The sequence below is a fragment of the Setaria viridis genome, chromosome 3 (assembly GCF_005286985.2).
Source record: "Setaria viridis chromosome 3, Setaria_viridis_v4.0, whole genome shotgun sequence".
In the NCBI taxonomy this organism is placed as follows: Eukaryota; Viridiplantae; Streptophyta; class Magnoliopsida; order Poales; family Poaceae; genus Setaria; species Setaria viridis.
The window spans coordinates 7,918,869-7,933,010 of NC_048265.2; the positions used below are offsets into that span (position 1 = coordinate 7,918,869).

General features: G+C 46.2%; 1 protein-coding gene across 3 annotated transcripts; it reads right to left on the reverse strand.

Annotated features, from left to right (window-relative positions):
• Positions 1–299: 299 nt before the first annotated feature.
• Positions 300–13,855, reverse strand: LOC117848389 (phospholipid-transporting ATPase 10). 3 transcript variants are annotated; one of them, XM_034729783.2, is made up of 15 exons: positions 13,530–13,855; positions 13,375–13,447; positions 13,154–13,226; positions 9,463–9,582; positions 5,207–8,439; positions 3,708–5,068; positions 3,453–3,563; positions 2,995–3,271; positions 2,824–2,912; positions 2,627–2,735; positions 2,181–2,384; positions 1,962–2,087; positions 1,772–1,870; positions 1,468–1,659; positions 300–1,364 (listed from the first exon to the last, which is right to left on the reverse strand). In XM_034729783.2, exons 5-15 carry the CDS (start codon positions 5,681–5,683, stop codon positions 675–677), a joined length of 3,735 nt encoding a protein of 1,244 aa, XP_034585674.1. In that variant the 5' UTR covers positions 5,684–8,439; positions 9,463–9,582; positions 13,154–13,226; positions 13,375–13,447; positions 13,530–13,855; the 3' UTR covers positions 300–674. The 3 variants fall into 3 exon arrangements, with proteins under 3 accessions (XP_034585674.1, XP_034585670.1, XP_034585664.1); XM_034729779.2 differs by having other exon boundaries at positions 13,356–13,447; XM_034729773.2 differs by lacking the exons at positions 13,154–13,226; positions 13,375–13,447; positions 13,530–13,855 and adding an exon at positions 10,576–12,417.
• Positions 13,856–14,142: the final 287 nt, after the last annotated feature.

Consider the following 14,142-nt stretch of genomic DNA (forward strand, 5'->3'; position numbering starts at 1 on the left):
AGCAGGAGTCGAGACAGAGAAATAACCAGAGAAAGAAAGGCAAAACGGACAGGACGAAGGAAACACGGGGAAATGCTCCTTGAATTGAGGTCCCACGAAGAGTAGACATCAGTTTCTCATCATAAAAGAGTATAGACATCAGATTTGACCATGCCATCACGAGAGGACCAAACCCTCGTTATTCAGGGCACTCAAGAGTCAATTTAGGAAGCGCAGGCAGCTTTTCGACCCACCGGACCCATTCATTTCATCCTGCCTCGTGATTCATGTGACTCTGTCCGGACTGAAAGACCAAATAATTCATGAATAAAAAGAAGAGGCTTTATTCGTATTTCCTGCCTTGATTTATATATATTATTGTTAAGAACAAAAGAAATGAAAAAAAATTAATCACCCCCAAATTCATTAACGGGGGGGAAAACTAAAGAATGAAAACTAACTTTACCCCTCCCTCCATCCAAATGTACATCATCTACCCATTCCTACTCCATTCAAAAATATTGGCTCCTCCTACAGTCCTACTGGACACATGGACACTCCCACCCTCATGTACACTCGTGTTGCCTTGACACCCTAGCTAGCTCTTCCTAGCCAACTGCTTTAATTTTCCTCTTGTATTTACAACATACCAATAATGTATCTATCTCTCTCTACATATATATGCTGATCCGTTGTCACGACACCTCCAGCTGCTGTGGCGAATCCGCGTGGTGAACCTGCTGCGTGCCGTTGATGCGGCGGAGCACCGCCGCGGCGTCGCGGCGCGCCGACACGCCGACGCCGGTGGACCGCACCGAGAACTGGCGCAGGGCGTGGCCGAACTCGACGCCGGCGCTGGTCTCCGGGTCCGGGTGCGCCCTCTCCCTGTGCCGCAGCCACTGTATCTGGTTGTGGTAGTCCGGGAAGAACCACGACTTGGCCGCGGCGTAGGCGAAGTAGGGCACCAGCGCGGCGGCGGGCACCAGCAGCGTCACCGCCCAGTACGACGGCGCCCCCGCCAGCGCGTCGGCGAACACCATGTAGTAGTCGGTGGAGAAGTCTGGCGTGATGGCGCCGTACGCGGCGAGGAAGACGTACCAGAGGGCGACGCTGGCCCAGATGCAGGCGTGCTGGACCAGGGTGAAGTAGCTCACTGTGATCGCCATCTGGGCGTTCACGGCCCAGACCACGCACGTGTACGCCGCGGCGCCGAGCGCCGCCTTGTCGGCCACCTCCCCGCCCCGCCGGAACGCCTCGTGCCCCAGCGACGCCGTGGTGAGGAAGAAGATGATCACGGCGCTGACGACGCCGTAAGCCACCCACCCGAGGATCCTCCGCCACCGGAACAGCAGGTTCTGAGGGCCCTCCTGGTACAGCATCGGGAACTGCATTGCCAAATACAGTAGTAACAGTCAGTAAGGGTGACGATCGCGGCGCATTTCCATATCGACCCCAAACAAATCACATAGCTCAGATGGCAGATGGTACCTTGAGACAGAAGCGAGCAGAAACATCCTGGTCGAAGACGCCCATGGCGACCACAGGGAGCGACGTGAAGAAGACGTTGTAGCACGCCAGCGCCCAGTCGTTGTAGAAAGCCTGGCCTGAAAACGATGTGTACGCCTCGTACAAGAACAGGGTCACGCCAAACGTGATGTTCTTGTAGAAGAAGTAGCATATCTGTGGATTCGGCAAATGAAGCACAATCAGTCGTTCATTCAGCCAACTCACAAAAGGAAGTGCGAACGCCAGCTCGCAGCAGCAGCATGCATTCAAAACTAAAGGCGCGTACCATTGATGAGATCCTGCTGTAGCACCAATGGCCATGCACAAGTAGCAGGCGCTCCAGGAAGCGGAACTGGGCGATGGAAACATCACTTGCCATGACGGCCTGGTGAGCAATACCAGAGCTGGTTAGAACGTAATTCCACGAGATTCCTCTTGGAGTTGAAATTCGGTGGGTGTGAGTAGTAGCAACAAACCTGCATTCCTTCAGCACCACTGATCCCAACCCCAATATCTGCCTCCTGAATCATGCCGACATCGTTCGCACCATCACCAATTGCCAATGTGACCTTACCAGTGCCAGTTTTGACAAGCCTAGTCACCTGAATCACCAGTAAAAATGGCAGTTTAGAACGGAAATACTTTTCATGCAAAAAGAGAGGGAAAAAAAAGATTTGAGATGCCTTTGAGCTTACAAGTGCTTTCTGCTTGGGTGAAGAACGGCAGCAAATGACTGATCCGCAACCAATTGCAAGATCAAGGAACATTGCCTTCGTGTCGTCCTCCAGCGCATATGTAAGCGACTTCCCGTCAATAATCAAGGCATAGGTTTCACCAGCAGATGCATTTGCAAGTTTCTTTCCCTCATTTATTTGCCGCACCACACTATCCTTTGATGCCTGCAATATATCAGAAGATTGACAGAATTATTTTTTTCCGGACAATAGATTAACAAAATTATCATCCTCATAATATACTCCACAACAAAAAACAAAAATGCTCCAATACATAGTATGAAATGAAAATAAAATATGCAGCATCGACAGAGGCGGGCACAATTCTGGTGTTTCTTTTGTAAAAAGAAAACGCATCTGTGTGCTACGTAAAACCTTACTAATTACATTTGATAGGACTTTCCTACCTTGGTTATGGCAGCCTTATCGCTGCCTTTCTCCAACGCAATGATATCTGCTGTCTCCAGAGTAATGGTTATTTGCTTCATTCCTTGTCTTAATAGACTGCAGGCATATCTGTGAAGAAATAGCAATGTATTTTAAGTTCATGAAATTTACTATGTATTTCCATCAGTACCAAAAACCGTTAGGAGAGATGGCATACCCAATGTTGATAGCGGTCTCCATCTTGTCGCCTGTCAGCACCCATATCTTGATGCCAGCTTGAGCAAGTTTGTCAACGCATTCAGGCACCTAGAAAATTGAACACTAATGAGCAAACTGAAGAGAATTCTTAGATTGCCACAGATTACCACATGGAAGAAGACTCTCTCACCCCCTTTTGTAGTTTATCCTCAACAGCAGTAGCACCAAGAAGGATAAGATCCCTCTCCAGCGAATCTGCAGCCTCTTCGATCTTTTCATCTCTATCAGCACTGATAGAATTCTTGGCTGCTGTGAACTTTCTGTCAAAATATGCATATTCATCCTCCTCCAGCTCACGGTATGCGAGAACTAGTGTTCGCAAACCAGCATCAGCGTATTCATTTATGTGCTGTTGGGTCACTTCTCTATACGCACTCTGAGAACCAGATAGCCTTTCAAACATTACACTGCATATATCAAGATCAAGTCAAGAGAAAGCCATTGCATAAGTAAGGAGGTCAGAAGCTGATGCATCATGTTATCAGCTTGCAGTATTTAACACGTCCCAGCAGAGTATTAAAAAAAAACACATCCCAGCAGAGTATTTCTCACATCCCAGCAGGATACTGAATAGAGAACAGAACATACCTGTCAGCACCTTTACTGAGCAGAAATGTTTTCCCCTCCTCGTTCTTAACTATTACTGACATCCGCTTCCGAGCACTGTTGAACTCAAGGACATTCAAGATCCTATATGATCTGCCAAAAGAATTATAAAATTAAGTTTTGTATTGCACCAATTATCTGACCACTCATGATTTTTTAATGAAAACAAGGAAAGGATGCCAATGTATGTCACTCCTAAACTTTTCCAGAAAACTAAAACAAAGTTCAAGCTCATACCTGTCAACTTGTTTTCCGGACACAGGATCCAACTCGTGTAGAAAAACATCTGTCTGAGTCCGTCGGTAAAATGTGAAACCAAGTTCCCGTGCTGCAACAACAAAAGCTGCCTCATCGGGGGACTCTGCTTCGTATGAGATTTTCCCTGATTCTTCGTCAACTTCAGGTATGCATGTGTGACAAACTGCCAGCAGCCGGAAGAACATCTCGATGACATGAGAGTGGGGTTGGCTAACCCAGTTACCGTCCATGACGCGCTCATCCGTGAAATTAAATCCTTTGACTGCAACCTTCCCCTCGGGCTGAAAATGCTGGTTGCCATTGTCCATGTCGGCGATCATTGGGGTGCCTTTCCTCTTGGCCATTGCTCTCTCGACCTCTGTGATGCCACGACCATACGCCCTCCCCGCAATCGAACATTTGATGAACTCCATGGAGTTGCAAGTCAAAGTCCCGGTTTTATCTGTGAGGATCGTGTCGACTTGGCCCAGCTCCTCATTCAAGTTGGACGTTCTAGCATGAGCTGGCGTGTCGGTCTCTTCATGGTACATGTGGATGTCCTGGTTGATGAAGAGCGCCTGCAGGAGCTTGACGATCTCGATGGAGATGTAGAGGGAGATTGGGATGAAGTTGCCGTAAAGCATCATGGCTGTCAAGAAGTGGAGCACTGAAGATATTGCTGCCCTGTTCGGATCAAAGTAGATGGTGGTGTCATCAGGCCTAAGGTACCATCTCTTCATCCTGCCGTCTCGCAGGTCATCCCTGGTTGCGATGCCGAAGAAAATGGAGCCGACGACCGAGATCAGGACGAGCGAAGACAGGAGGAGGTAGATGATACGGTCCATCTTCCTCTCGATGTTGCTCCTCTTGGAGGGGGCCTTCATGGCGTTCTGCATAACCTTGGTGTCATGGCCCGTGAAGACGACGGCGCCGTACACGAAGTCGGTGTTGCGGAGCTTGGAGTCCCTGAGGAGGAGCTGCTGCGGCGAGAGAGGGTGCTGCTGCTGCTGCGGCTCCTGACCTTCGATCTCGATGTTGCCGACGAACGAGTAGAGGTGCGCGTTGGGGTCCTCGCACCTTATCACGGCCCCGAAGCCCCCGAAGCTCTCGTCGTCCGGCAGCGAGCTGGAGGTGGCCTCCAGGGACTGCTTGAGCTTCAGGTTGGTCTCGCCGTCGAGGTTCATGGTCTCGACATAGCAGATGGCGTCCTCGTAGCTGGACGAGAGCACGACGAGGTCGGCCGGGAAGAACTCATCCTTCTCGACCTTGACGATGTCGCCGACGCGGATGTCCTTCCATTTGGCGTCGAGGAAGGCGCCGTCGTGGAAGATTCTGGTCCTCCTGTTGTTCACCTCGGTGTCCTGGCCGGATGGAATTCATCGTCCACGGTGAGTGAGTTGTTGTTACTGATGGTTCGTGTCTGAACTCTGAAGGCTGAGAAGCCAAGAGGTGGATAGTACACTAAGTACAGTAGTGGTAGTAGTAATTAAGATAGTTACCTGCTGCTTCCTTCTCCAGTCCTCGACGGCCTCCTTGACCATGGTGGCGACGATGACGATGACGAGCGGCAAGACGGCGGTGGTGGAGGAGAAGGGCGCGAGGTCCGTGTAGGTGAGGCAGGCGGTGGCGAGGAAGTAGACGTTGGCGACGCGGCGGAACTGCTCGAAGAGGGACTTGGGCAGGAAGGTGAGCAGGCTGTACTTGGTGGTGGAGATGGAGTTGCTGGAGCTGGCGATGGTGAGCTGCTCCGCTGCAGTAGGGTCCTGCTGCTGCTGCTGCAGGCGGAGGGCGGCGGCGCCGGCGTTGACCACCCGCGAGTAGCCCGGGCCCCCGATCCTGGACTCGGAGCGGTCGTCTGCGACGCTGGGCCGCCGGCCGCACGCGAAGCTGTAGAGCCTGCTGAGCCGCAGCGACGCCCTCCGCCGCCTCCGCCGCCGCCTGTCGGGGTTGGGGTCGTCCCCTTGCTCGCCGGCCATTGTATGGATTTGGTTTGCGCGCGGCAGCGGTGGAATGAATCAGCTTACTACTTGGCTAAGCAAGATTGGGAGGCCGCAGAGGGAGCTCTACCCTAACACTACTACTAAGAAGAAGAGGAAGAGGAAGGATTGGAGAATGGGAGGAGGGAAAGAAACGAATTGAGCTCCAGACCACGGCGTGCCTGCCGGAGAAATTTATGTGGTGGTGTCCTATGGTGTGTATGCTTGTTGGTTTGCTTCTCCCGTGGAAAGCTCCGCGCGAACGATAAGAAAATGGAGGAGCAGCCGCGTTGTTGGGGTCTTGGGGAGTTGCCAAGCAAGCAAGCCAGGGGAGACCGGATCAAATCCAGCAGGGCGAGCCGCGCCAGGCTAACAGTGCAGGCCGGGGCCGGCCCGCCGGCTCGGTGGTTTGGTCGTTGGTCCGGCCTCCTCCATGGTCTGGTCTGGTGGTGGAGCTGGAGCCTGGAGGGAGAGAGGCAGGTGGATTTGGAATCTCGTGCTCGCCAGTCGCAGCCGTGGGGGACGGCATTCTATATGCATGGTTGACTTCTCCCCTTCTATTTCCCCTGCTTCTCTCTCCCTCCCCCACCCCTTGGTTGCCAAGAAATTCCTCCTCTTCGCCTCCCTCTCCCTGCCTGACTGATGTGACGGCTCTCTCTCTCTCTTTCTTTCTTTCTCTGTTTCTTCTAGATGATGGTCGGTTAAATAAACGACTTAATCATGGTAATAGTACCTGATGCGAACAGGAAAAGTACTAACAATTCTTGATGTGAACCGGAAAAGTACTAAGGAGAAGAAATGAAGAATGAACGTATACAGCACTAGTATACTGGGGAGTATAGAGCGTCGTCAAGCGTGGCGACCGCAACGAATTCTAGACGCGTCCCTTGCGTCAACAAGCTCCCTCTTTCCAGTCAAATCCTGTGACGTGCTGGGGATTACTGCCAATCTTATTACCCCCTGTTTCCCGTGGTGTACGCCTTGACCTCCGCAGGAAATCCATTAGAACCTTCCCTTCCCGTTCCGTTACAAAAATCCTTTCACACATACTTTCTATCCACTCTACTAGTAGTTCCTCCTCAGTCTGATCGGAGAATTGTATGCAATATTCGTATCTACGACTATATTACAGAAAGAAAAAGGAAAGAAATTCCGCCTACATATACAGACTTTATTGGCCACACGTACGTACGGTCCGGCGCAGAAATGTACTCATCAATCAAACTTTTAAGCCTTTCATTCACTACTAATCAACACGGGGTTTCATAAAAAAAAAAGGTTTCAAATAACTACTAATCAACACGAAAAACATTAGTTTTGTATGTACGCAATTGTATGTGCTCCTTCAGTTACAAATTGTAGGTCGTTTAGGCTTTTGTAGGTTCATAGGTATTATTATGTACCTAGACATACACTATATCTAAGTACATAGCATAAACTATGCACCTAGAAAAGCCAAAACGATCTACAATTTAAAACAGAGGAAGTAGTAGTCAACCTGCACATGCAATTGCATCGGTTTATTTACTCACAATACACCAACTTTTCTTTTCTTTTTTAGAAAAAACATGGGAAAGAGTTTACTACTTTCCTGGAATAACATAATGGCCAGACTTGTACACGAATCGAATCTGTAGTTTCGGCTTCACAAGTGCTTCTCTCCTCGGAATTGTAGCTGCCTAGCAGATACCCTTCACATGGTCTATGTCCGAGCCTTCAGTTTACTGCTATCCTTTTTTTGTAACATAAAAAATGTTTTCTACCATGCCATGCAGATTGTCACCTGAAAAATCAATCCTATACATACACATATGACATATGCATTGATCTGCCCTCACTAATTAGTCCTTGAGGTTTCAATTTCTGGCCTTCCTTTCCACAGCTTCTAGAAGGTCTCGTCTCCTTTTTCTTTTTCTTTTTTTTGTTTCTTTCCATTCCCACTGAGATGAGAATCATATCAAAGCCGTTCATTCACTGAGCAGCTGAGTATATATGACGTTGTACTTATACACTAAGATGCCAGAACCCTAAGTTTTTAATTACTTTTAGCTAGCATTGCACAAGATCAAAAGGTGGAGTCAATCGCTTGCTTTTCCATCCACCCGTCATGCATCTTGATCTTGTAGAGACCAATATGCATCTTGATCTTCTAGAGACCAATATAATATGCAAGTCTTGTTTCGAGATTGGCCACCGCATCCGCAGGAATAGCCTTCGATCACGTGGCTATTAATTGTAGGAATTTCATGCCAAACAGTTCGATTCAATTTGCACAGCAAGTGTGGTTAAATTACTAGCAAGTTTTTTTTCAATTAGGTCAAATAATTCTCAAAATCTGTGCTCCATGTGATTCCATATTTCCATGTAGCTGAGCGTAGATAAGAATCTTAACCAAAACTAAGGTCGAACAGGATGCAATCAGTACTACTCCCTCTTAGTTTCAAATTATATTTTTCTATAAAGTTGATCATGATTAGAGGAGTTTAACTTAGAATAAAAAACAAAATAAACTATAATTTGGAAGGGATGAGGTAGCAAATACAGAACCATCTACTAATGCTAGCTGCTAATAATCCAGTTATATTATTATTATAGTATAGATCAGCAGGAGGATCCAGTGATGCATGGCTGCTAGCGTATCAGATAATGTGTGGATGGGCTACGAGTACGGTCACATGGACGAGCCGAGCACGGTGGTTGAATACATACCATCAGCTTCGCCTTTCCCAGCATAAGCGCTGACGAAACATGTACATCTGCATCGTCAGAAACGTATGAGATTTCAGGGTTTTTTTTATACTACTATTCTATGCATGGGTAGTGGTGTGCCTAGGGCTTGATCCAAGTCTAAAGAAGTCATCATCGACGCCGAGTACCCATTTTTTTTTTATTTTTCTGCTCAATGCAGGACAAGAGAGAAAAAGTCAAAGTGTTTTGAGTCAGCAATTTGGTTTAGTTGGACCCTCTCACCTCCAATGGAATCAGCAGCCGCGATTGATGGGGTTCTGCCAGAGTTTGACCAGGAAATAAGACCGAATTCCGAAAGAAATTTCTCCCAATCTTTTCCACGGCTACCGTCGATGCAGCTACGTCGCGTTTTTTATTTAAGACTCAGACAGACCACTCGAAAACTTTGCTCACACAAAGTTGATAGCATTTAACAAGTGCACAATGCTACTGGCAGATTTGTCATGAATTATACTTTCATACTATTACTTACATTTCTTGTGACTTTTACAAAAAAAAATAAAAATAATAAAGTGACTCGGATGACTGAATTATGGCACAATGCATGATCCAGTTAGGGTAATAGCTAAGATGGAGGACACACCGTGTGCGCTAATAAGAAAGAGATTGGAGTCTAGAAGCTAAGGCCAACCAAAGAACTAGACTATTTACATGCATACACAAGAATAATTGGGGACACAAGCAGCCACCAACTGTTTGCTTGATGTCTACGTAAGCTGCATGTCAACTTATGCACATGGTACAACAAGAGGGACAACCAGCTGGTCTAAACCAATTCAAATGAGGCGCAGATCATCATTGCCCTACCTAGCTGCCACAATCTATATGGGCCAAGATTAAGTTGAATACTCCTTCAGTTGCATTGTTAACTAGTCCAACATATGTGTCCCACAACAGATTATCCACCTAAACCATAGGATTTATTAATCTGGTCTCGCTAGCACTGACTACGCACCTAGATAGACCAACAAAATCCGGTGAACAAACAAGAGATTTGCTAAAAGAAAAGGATTAGCAAGAAATGAACTCACCACATATACGGCCATCATTAGTTTTGTAGTTTTAGTACTCTTGTCGATGCCATGTAGCAGCCTTTAAGGTCATATATGTTGATCAAAACTAGGAAAGAAGAAAGAAATTGGTTCTCGCCTCTGTAAGAATTGCAAGCAGTATTGCTGTCAGATATGGCATTGCGGTACATGGGTATTCCCAGAGAAAAAGAAAATTAATTGTAAGCAGAGTAAAGACAAAGAAAGCACAATCAAAAGAGATGCAATTGGTACAAATTTAACAATTAGCACACCAATATTGTTTCTATGTAACAAAGATCATTTAGCTGCAACATGCCAAGCGATATACATGATAAAAGGCACATATATTGCTCAAGGTAATGGAGGAATTCCGTGACTGGCAGGCGGCAAGTAAAATTTAATTGGACCCAATTGCATATTTTCTATTAGGCAAATATGCCACATATAGCTCATTTGCCATTCTGATGGAAATGGTCAACAGGTGTCAGCAATCAAGCAGCTGATGAATGCCAATATGTCAGTGCAATCTAGCTTGCAAAACAAGGTATAAGCCCCTGGAGGTAAGGAGCCAACCATGAACCCCAGGAGGTTTATGGGAGTGAAGGACTAGTACATCTGAAGCGGGATTACCCCATTACAAGAAATTAGTGTCCGTCTTTGGCTACATGTTGTTTTGTATCTCCATACATGTATGTACCTCTAAGCCAAATAAGTTCCTCCTATATTGGCCATACCAGGTTGTGCGCCTGTGGTTTTCTCCTACCAGGGCTTTCCCGTTAAAATATTATCTCCTTGTTCTTGTTCACCTTATTTGCTGAGCGATCCTATTCCTGACCAATCCCAACTTCACCTTTGAATTGCATCATGGGTGTTTGGAGCAAGAAGATTTCACGCCTACATCAAACACAGACCTAATGGACAGGGTACATCAGTAAAAAGTCATCATGCGGGAGTTTGCATCTCTCTACAATTTTTACATTCGCATCCTGCATTACTTATTGCTCTTTACTTTCCTAGAACTGCCATGTGTAGTCAGATCTAGAACCGGATAGCAATACATAGACGAACCATAGTGGACGTCTAGATAGAACTTTTGTAGGTTTTTATATGTACCTTGGATTGTAGGCAGTGGAAGAAATACCAAGTTCTGATCTGACCGTTGGTTGTTGGGCAAAACGGTCTCTGAATTGGCTCCATCTCTTCGCCCTGATCTCTCGGAGAGCCATCAAGCAGAGGACAGTGGCGCAGGCACTTGCAGGTCACAGATGGGTCGCTGATATAAGAGGTGCCCTTACTGTCCTGGTGCTTATTGAATATCTGCTCTTATGGGATCTAATTGAAGGGACTATCCTGCATGAAGACACCCCTAATCAGCATCGATGGTGCTTCACCAAATCTGGTCAGTATTTCAGTGAATCTGCCTGCAATGCTTTCTTTGTTGAATCTATCAAATTTGCCACTTGGAATAGGATCTGGAAGACTTGGGCTCCAATGGGCTGCAAGTTTTTCATCTGGCTTGCCATCAACAACAGATGTTGGACAGCAGACAGGCTTGCCAAACGAGGTCTGCCTCATCCTGCAGCATTCTCTTTTTGCGATCAGGCAGAGGAGTCAATCCAGCATATCCTTGTTTCTTGCATCTCTTTCTCGGCAGGTATGGACAATCATTCTCCAGAGATTGGACTTGTCTGCTCTGGCGCCTCAGACCATGAATAATCACTTCTGCTGGTTCAAAGCAGCACAGGGAGTACTTAATGCTTTGAGAAAAAGATCGAACTCCTTGATCATTTTAGTCGCCTGGGAGCTCTGGAAACATTGCAACAATATTGTATTCAATGGTGCGATGCCAACCATCTCAGAGGTGCTGCTTGCAGTGGCAAACGAGAGCGGCCTCTGGGGTATGGCTGGAGCATCTGCGCTTAGGGAGTTGCTGTCAAGGACGCTTGCCTTGGGTTCTTAGACCGCCAAGGCATTTGGTTGCCTTGTGTAGAAGTGGCGCTACTGTAAAATAGTTCTGTGTGGGTGTGTTTTCTGTACGTTTGTTTCTCTCTTCTTAATGAACTGCGTGTTTGAAAAAAAAAATGTGTAGCTTGGAGCATTAGTTTAGGGCGTCACGACCCTTGAAAGCAGGGGGAAATAAAGGCTTCCAAATTTCAACTGGAAGCTCCATCTTTTCAAAAATTAGCAATTCATTTCTATTCGTAGAATCCTTAATTTTTATTTTCCATGCTCTTTGAATCTAGATCCCAGACAAGGGATTTGCCAATATCCTAAGCAGTGACTAAAAATGTTACTAGTCAATTAATTTGTCTATCTACTTGCTGATAAGGAATTCCTGAGCACCATACCCAACTATGGGGGAAAAACATGACCACACTAGCATGCCTACACATGGGAATGTGCAAATTATCCAAATTGTGGAGACATAACTAGCACTGCAGTCTTTATTGTGAACATAAACTTGCCTCAAAAGGCATAGTTTCAGCTACAATTCACCATAGCTTTAGAATGAACCAGTGGGATAATTGGTTTACACTTAGTTGATCAGGTCAGCTCTTAAAATATATAAATTTTCCTATATGATTTTGAAGTAGCAGCGGTGAAATTTCCAACATGATTCATTCACCATAGACTTATGTTTCCCTTTCAGAAGTAGTTTCCTATTCTACCATAACAGAAGGAAAGCACACTATATGTTGCAATTAGCAAAGAGTGCAACAAGATACTCCATACTTTATGTACCGGGAGAAAATAGACCTTAATTTTGCTGTAGTAGCTATACTGACTCTATGAAGATCAATACTGATGCTTCTTCAGTTCTTCTAATCACTTCCATTTTTCTTCGTGGTCCCTTCTGTTTTCCTCAGTAATACAAGGTGATTTTCTCTTCAAAGGGACCCTGTTTGGAAGGCAGGTATTTTTCGTTTCTGATTCTTACAGGAATTGAATGATATTCTGAAATTAATGAGAAATTTCAGTTTTTAAAATATGTTCTAAATAGTTTCATATTCAATATATGGTTCTAACTTGTTGATTTCATAAAGGATACACACAGTAGTGGTAAGGAAACAACATAGACAAATGAGAACCCAAACTAAATGAGCTGTATTTCACTAGTTCAAGCGGTCAGAATGCCATAAGCTCTGCTACAGTTTTATGTGTGTGCATTTTGTCTTTCTAGAGTTTGACTGGCTTGGAGCAGAGAGTAAGTCAAACCTATGAAGGTGCAACTCCATCCACAATGCTGAAAAGGGGCTAGGCGTACAAGTGTGAGTAAAGATATGCACATGCAACAACCTATACGAAAGAGAAACTTGCACAAGTTACAGGTCCAAGTTTGAAAATTGGTTCATAACGACAACTATGGTAAGATTCATTTCATTCGACAAGATCCAGTGTATCAGTGACTCATATAAAGTGTGGCCCTCTTGCGAGCTAAAGTGTACAGTTGGTTTTGATGATCTAGAATAAGTCAAGTTGGCCAAAGGAAAAAAAAAACATGAAGCTTTTTTGGCTTAGGTATATCAAACAAGAAGGTTCTTTATCTAGATAGCATAAAACATGTAATTGAAAGAACATCAGACAACCCGTAAAGATAGTTAATACAGCAGCATTGTTGCTCCAAAACATTTGTAGTACTGTGCGTGATGTGAAGACGTGTACTGGAGTAAATAAAGGGGAATGCACATACCATCAAAATGCATAGCTCCACTAGTCATGTTCCTTGGCCTTGGATTCAAATGACTCCTGCCAAATGAAGTTCTCTGCATTGGGATCATTGGAGGTCGCATTAAAGAACCCAAAATGAAAATGGTACCAAGAATGCATCCCAGACCCCTCGAGGGGTAGAAAAGAATACTGCAAATTGATCTTTGGAACAAGAGCAAATGTACCCGTAATATTTCCCGCTACCTTATCCAACATTCAGCACGCATGGCCCCCGACTTCCTGCCTTCCTGGTGCCATTCTTTCATCCCCAATTGATCTGGGTAAAAAAGAAAAGGAATGAAGGAAGGAAGGAGCATGACTCGTGTTCATGCTCTCACGGCGAAGGCAACTAATTGGACCTGGACGAACGGGCTGCTGCTTAACTCGCCGAGGAAAAGACGGAAGCAGCGGTACGACGACAGTGATCGAAGAACATCCAGACGAGGCGCGGACAACGGCTTTGGCGCCTCTCCGTCTCCGCGCCGCTAGGGTCCCGGTCACCCGGTTAATCCGTGGGAACCTCCGATGGCGGAGGCTGAGGACGCTATCTATCACCCGTCACGCGGACGCGGGTGACTTCGAAAACGGCCATTGCAGACTGGAGCGAGAGACCATGGGGCGCGCCTGGTGACGGCAGGCAAGCATGCGGTAGTGGCAGGAGCGAGAGAGGAGGCAGCGACGCCGGGAGCAAGCGGGAGGCGGGGGGCGGGGGGCGGGAAGAGGCGGCCGGAGGCGGCGGATAGGAGATGGAGCGTTCGAGGGGGACGGAAGTGTTAGCTTTTTTTTACAAATTTATTGATATTATTATAAAGGGAAAAATCCAATTTTCACCCCCAACCATCACAAAAGCCTAATTTTCAATCCACTAGTAAAAACAGATAGAAGGGCAATCCAACTATCAAAACCCGACAAATTTAGTCCTTATATTTTTTAGGGTGATTTTGCACTTTCTATAAATTTTAAAAATGATTT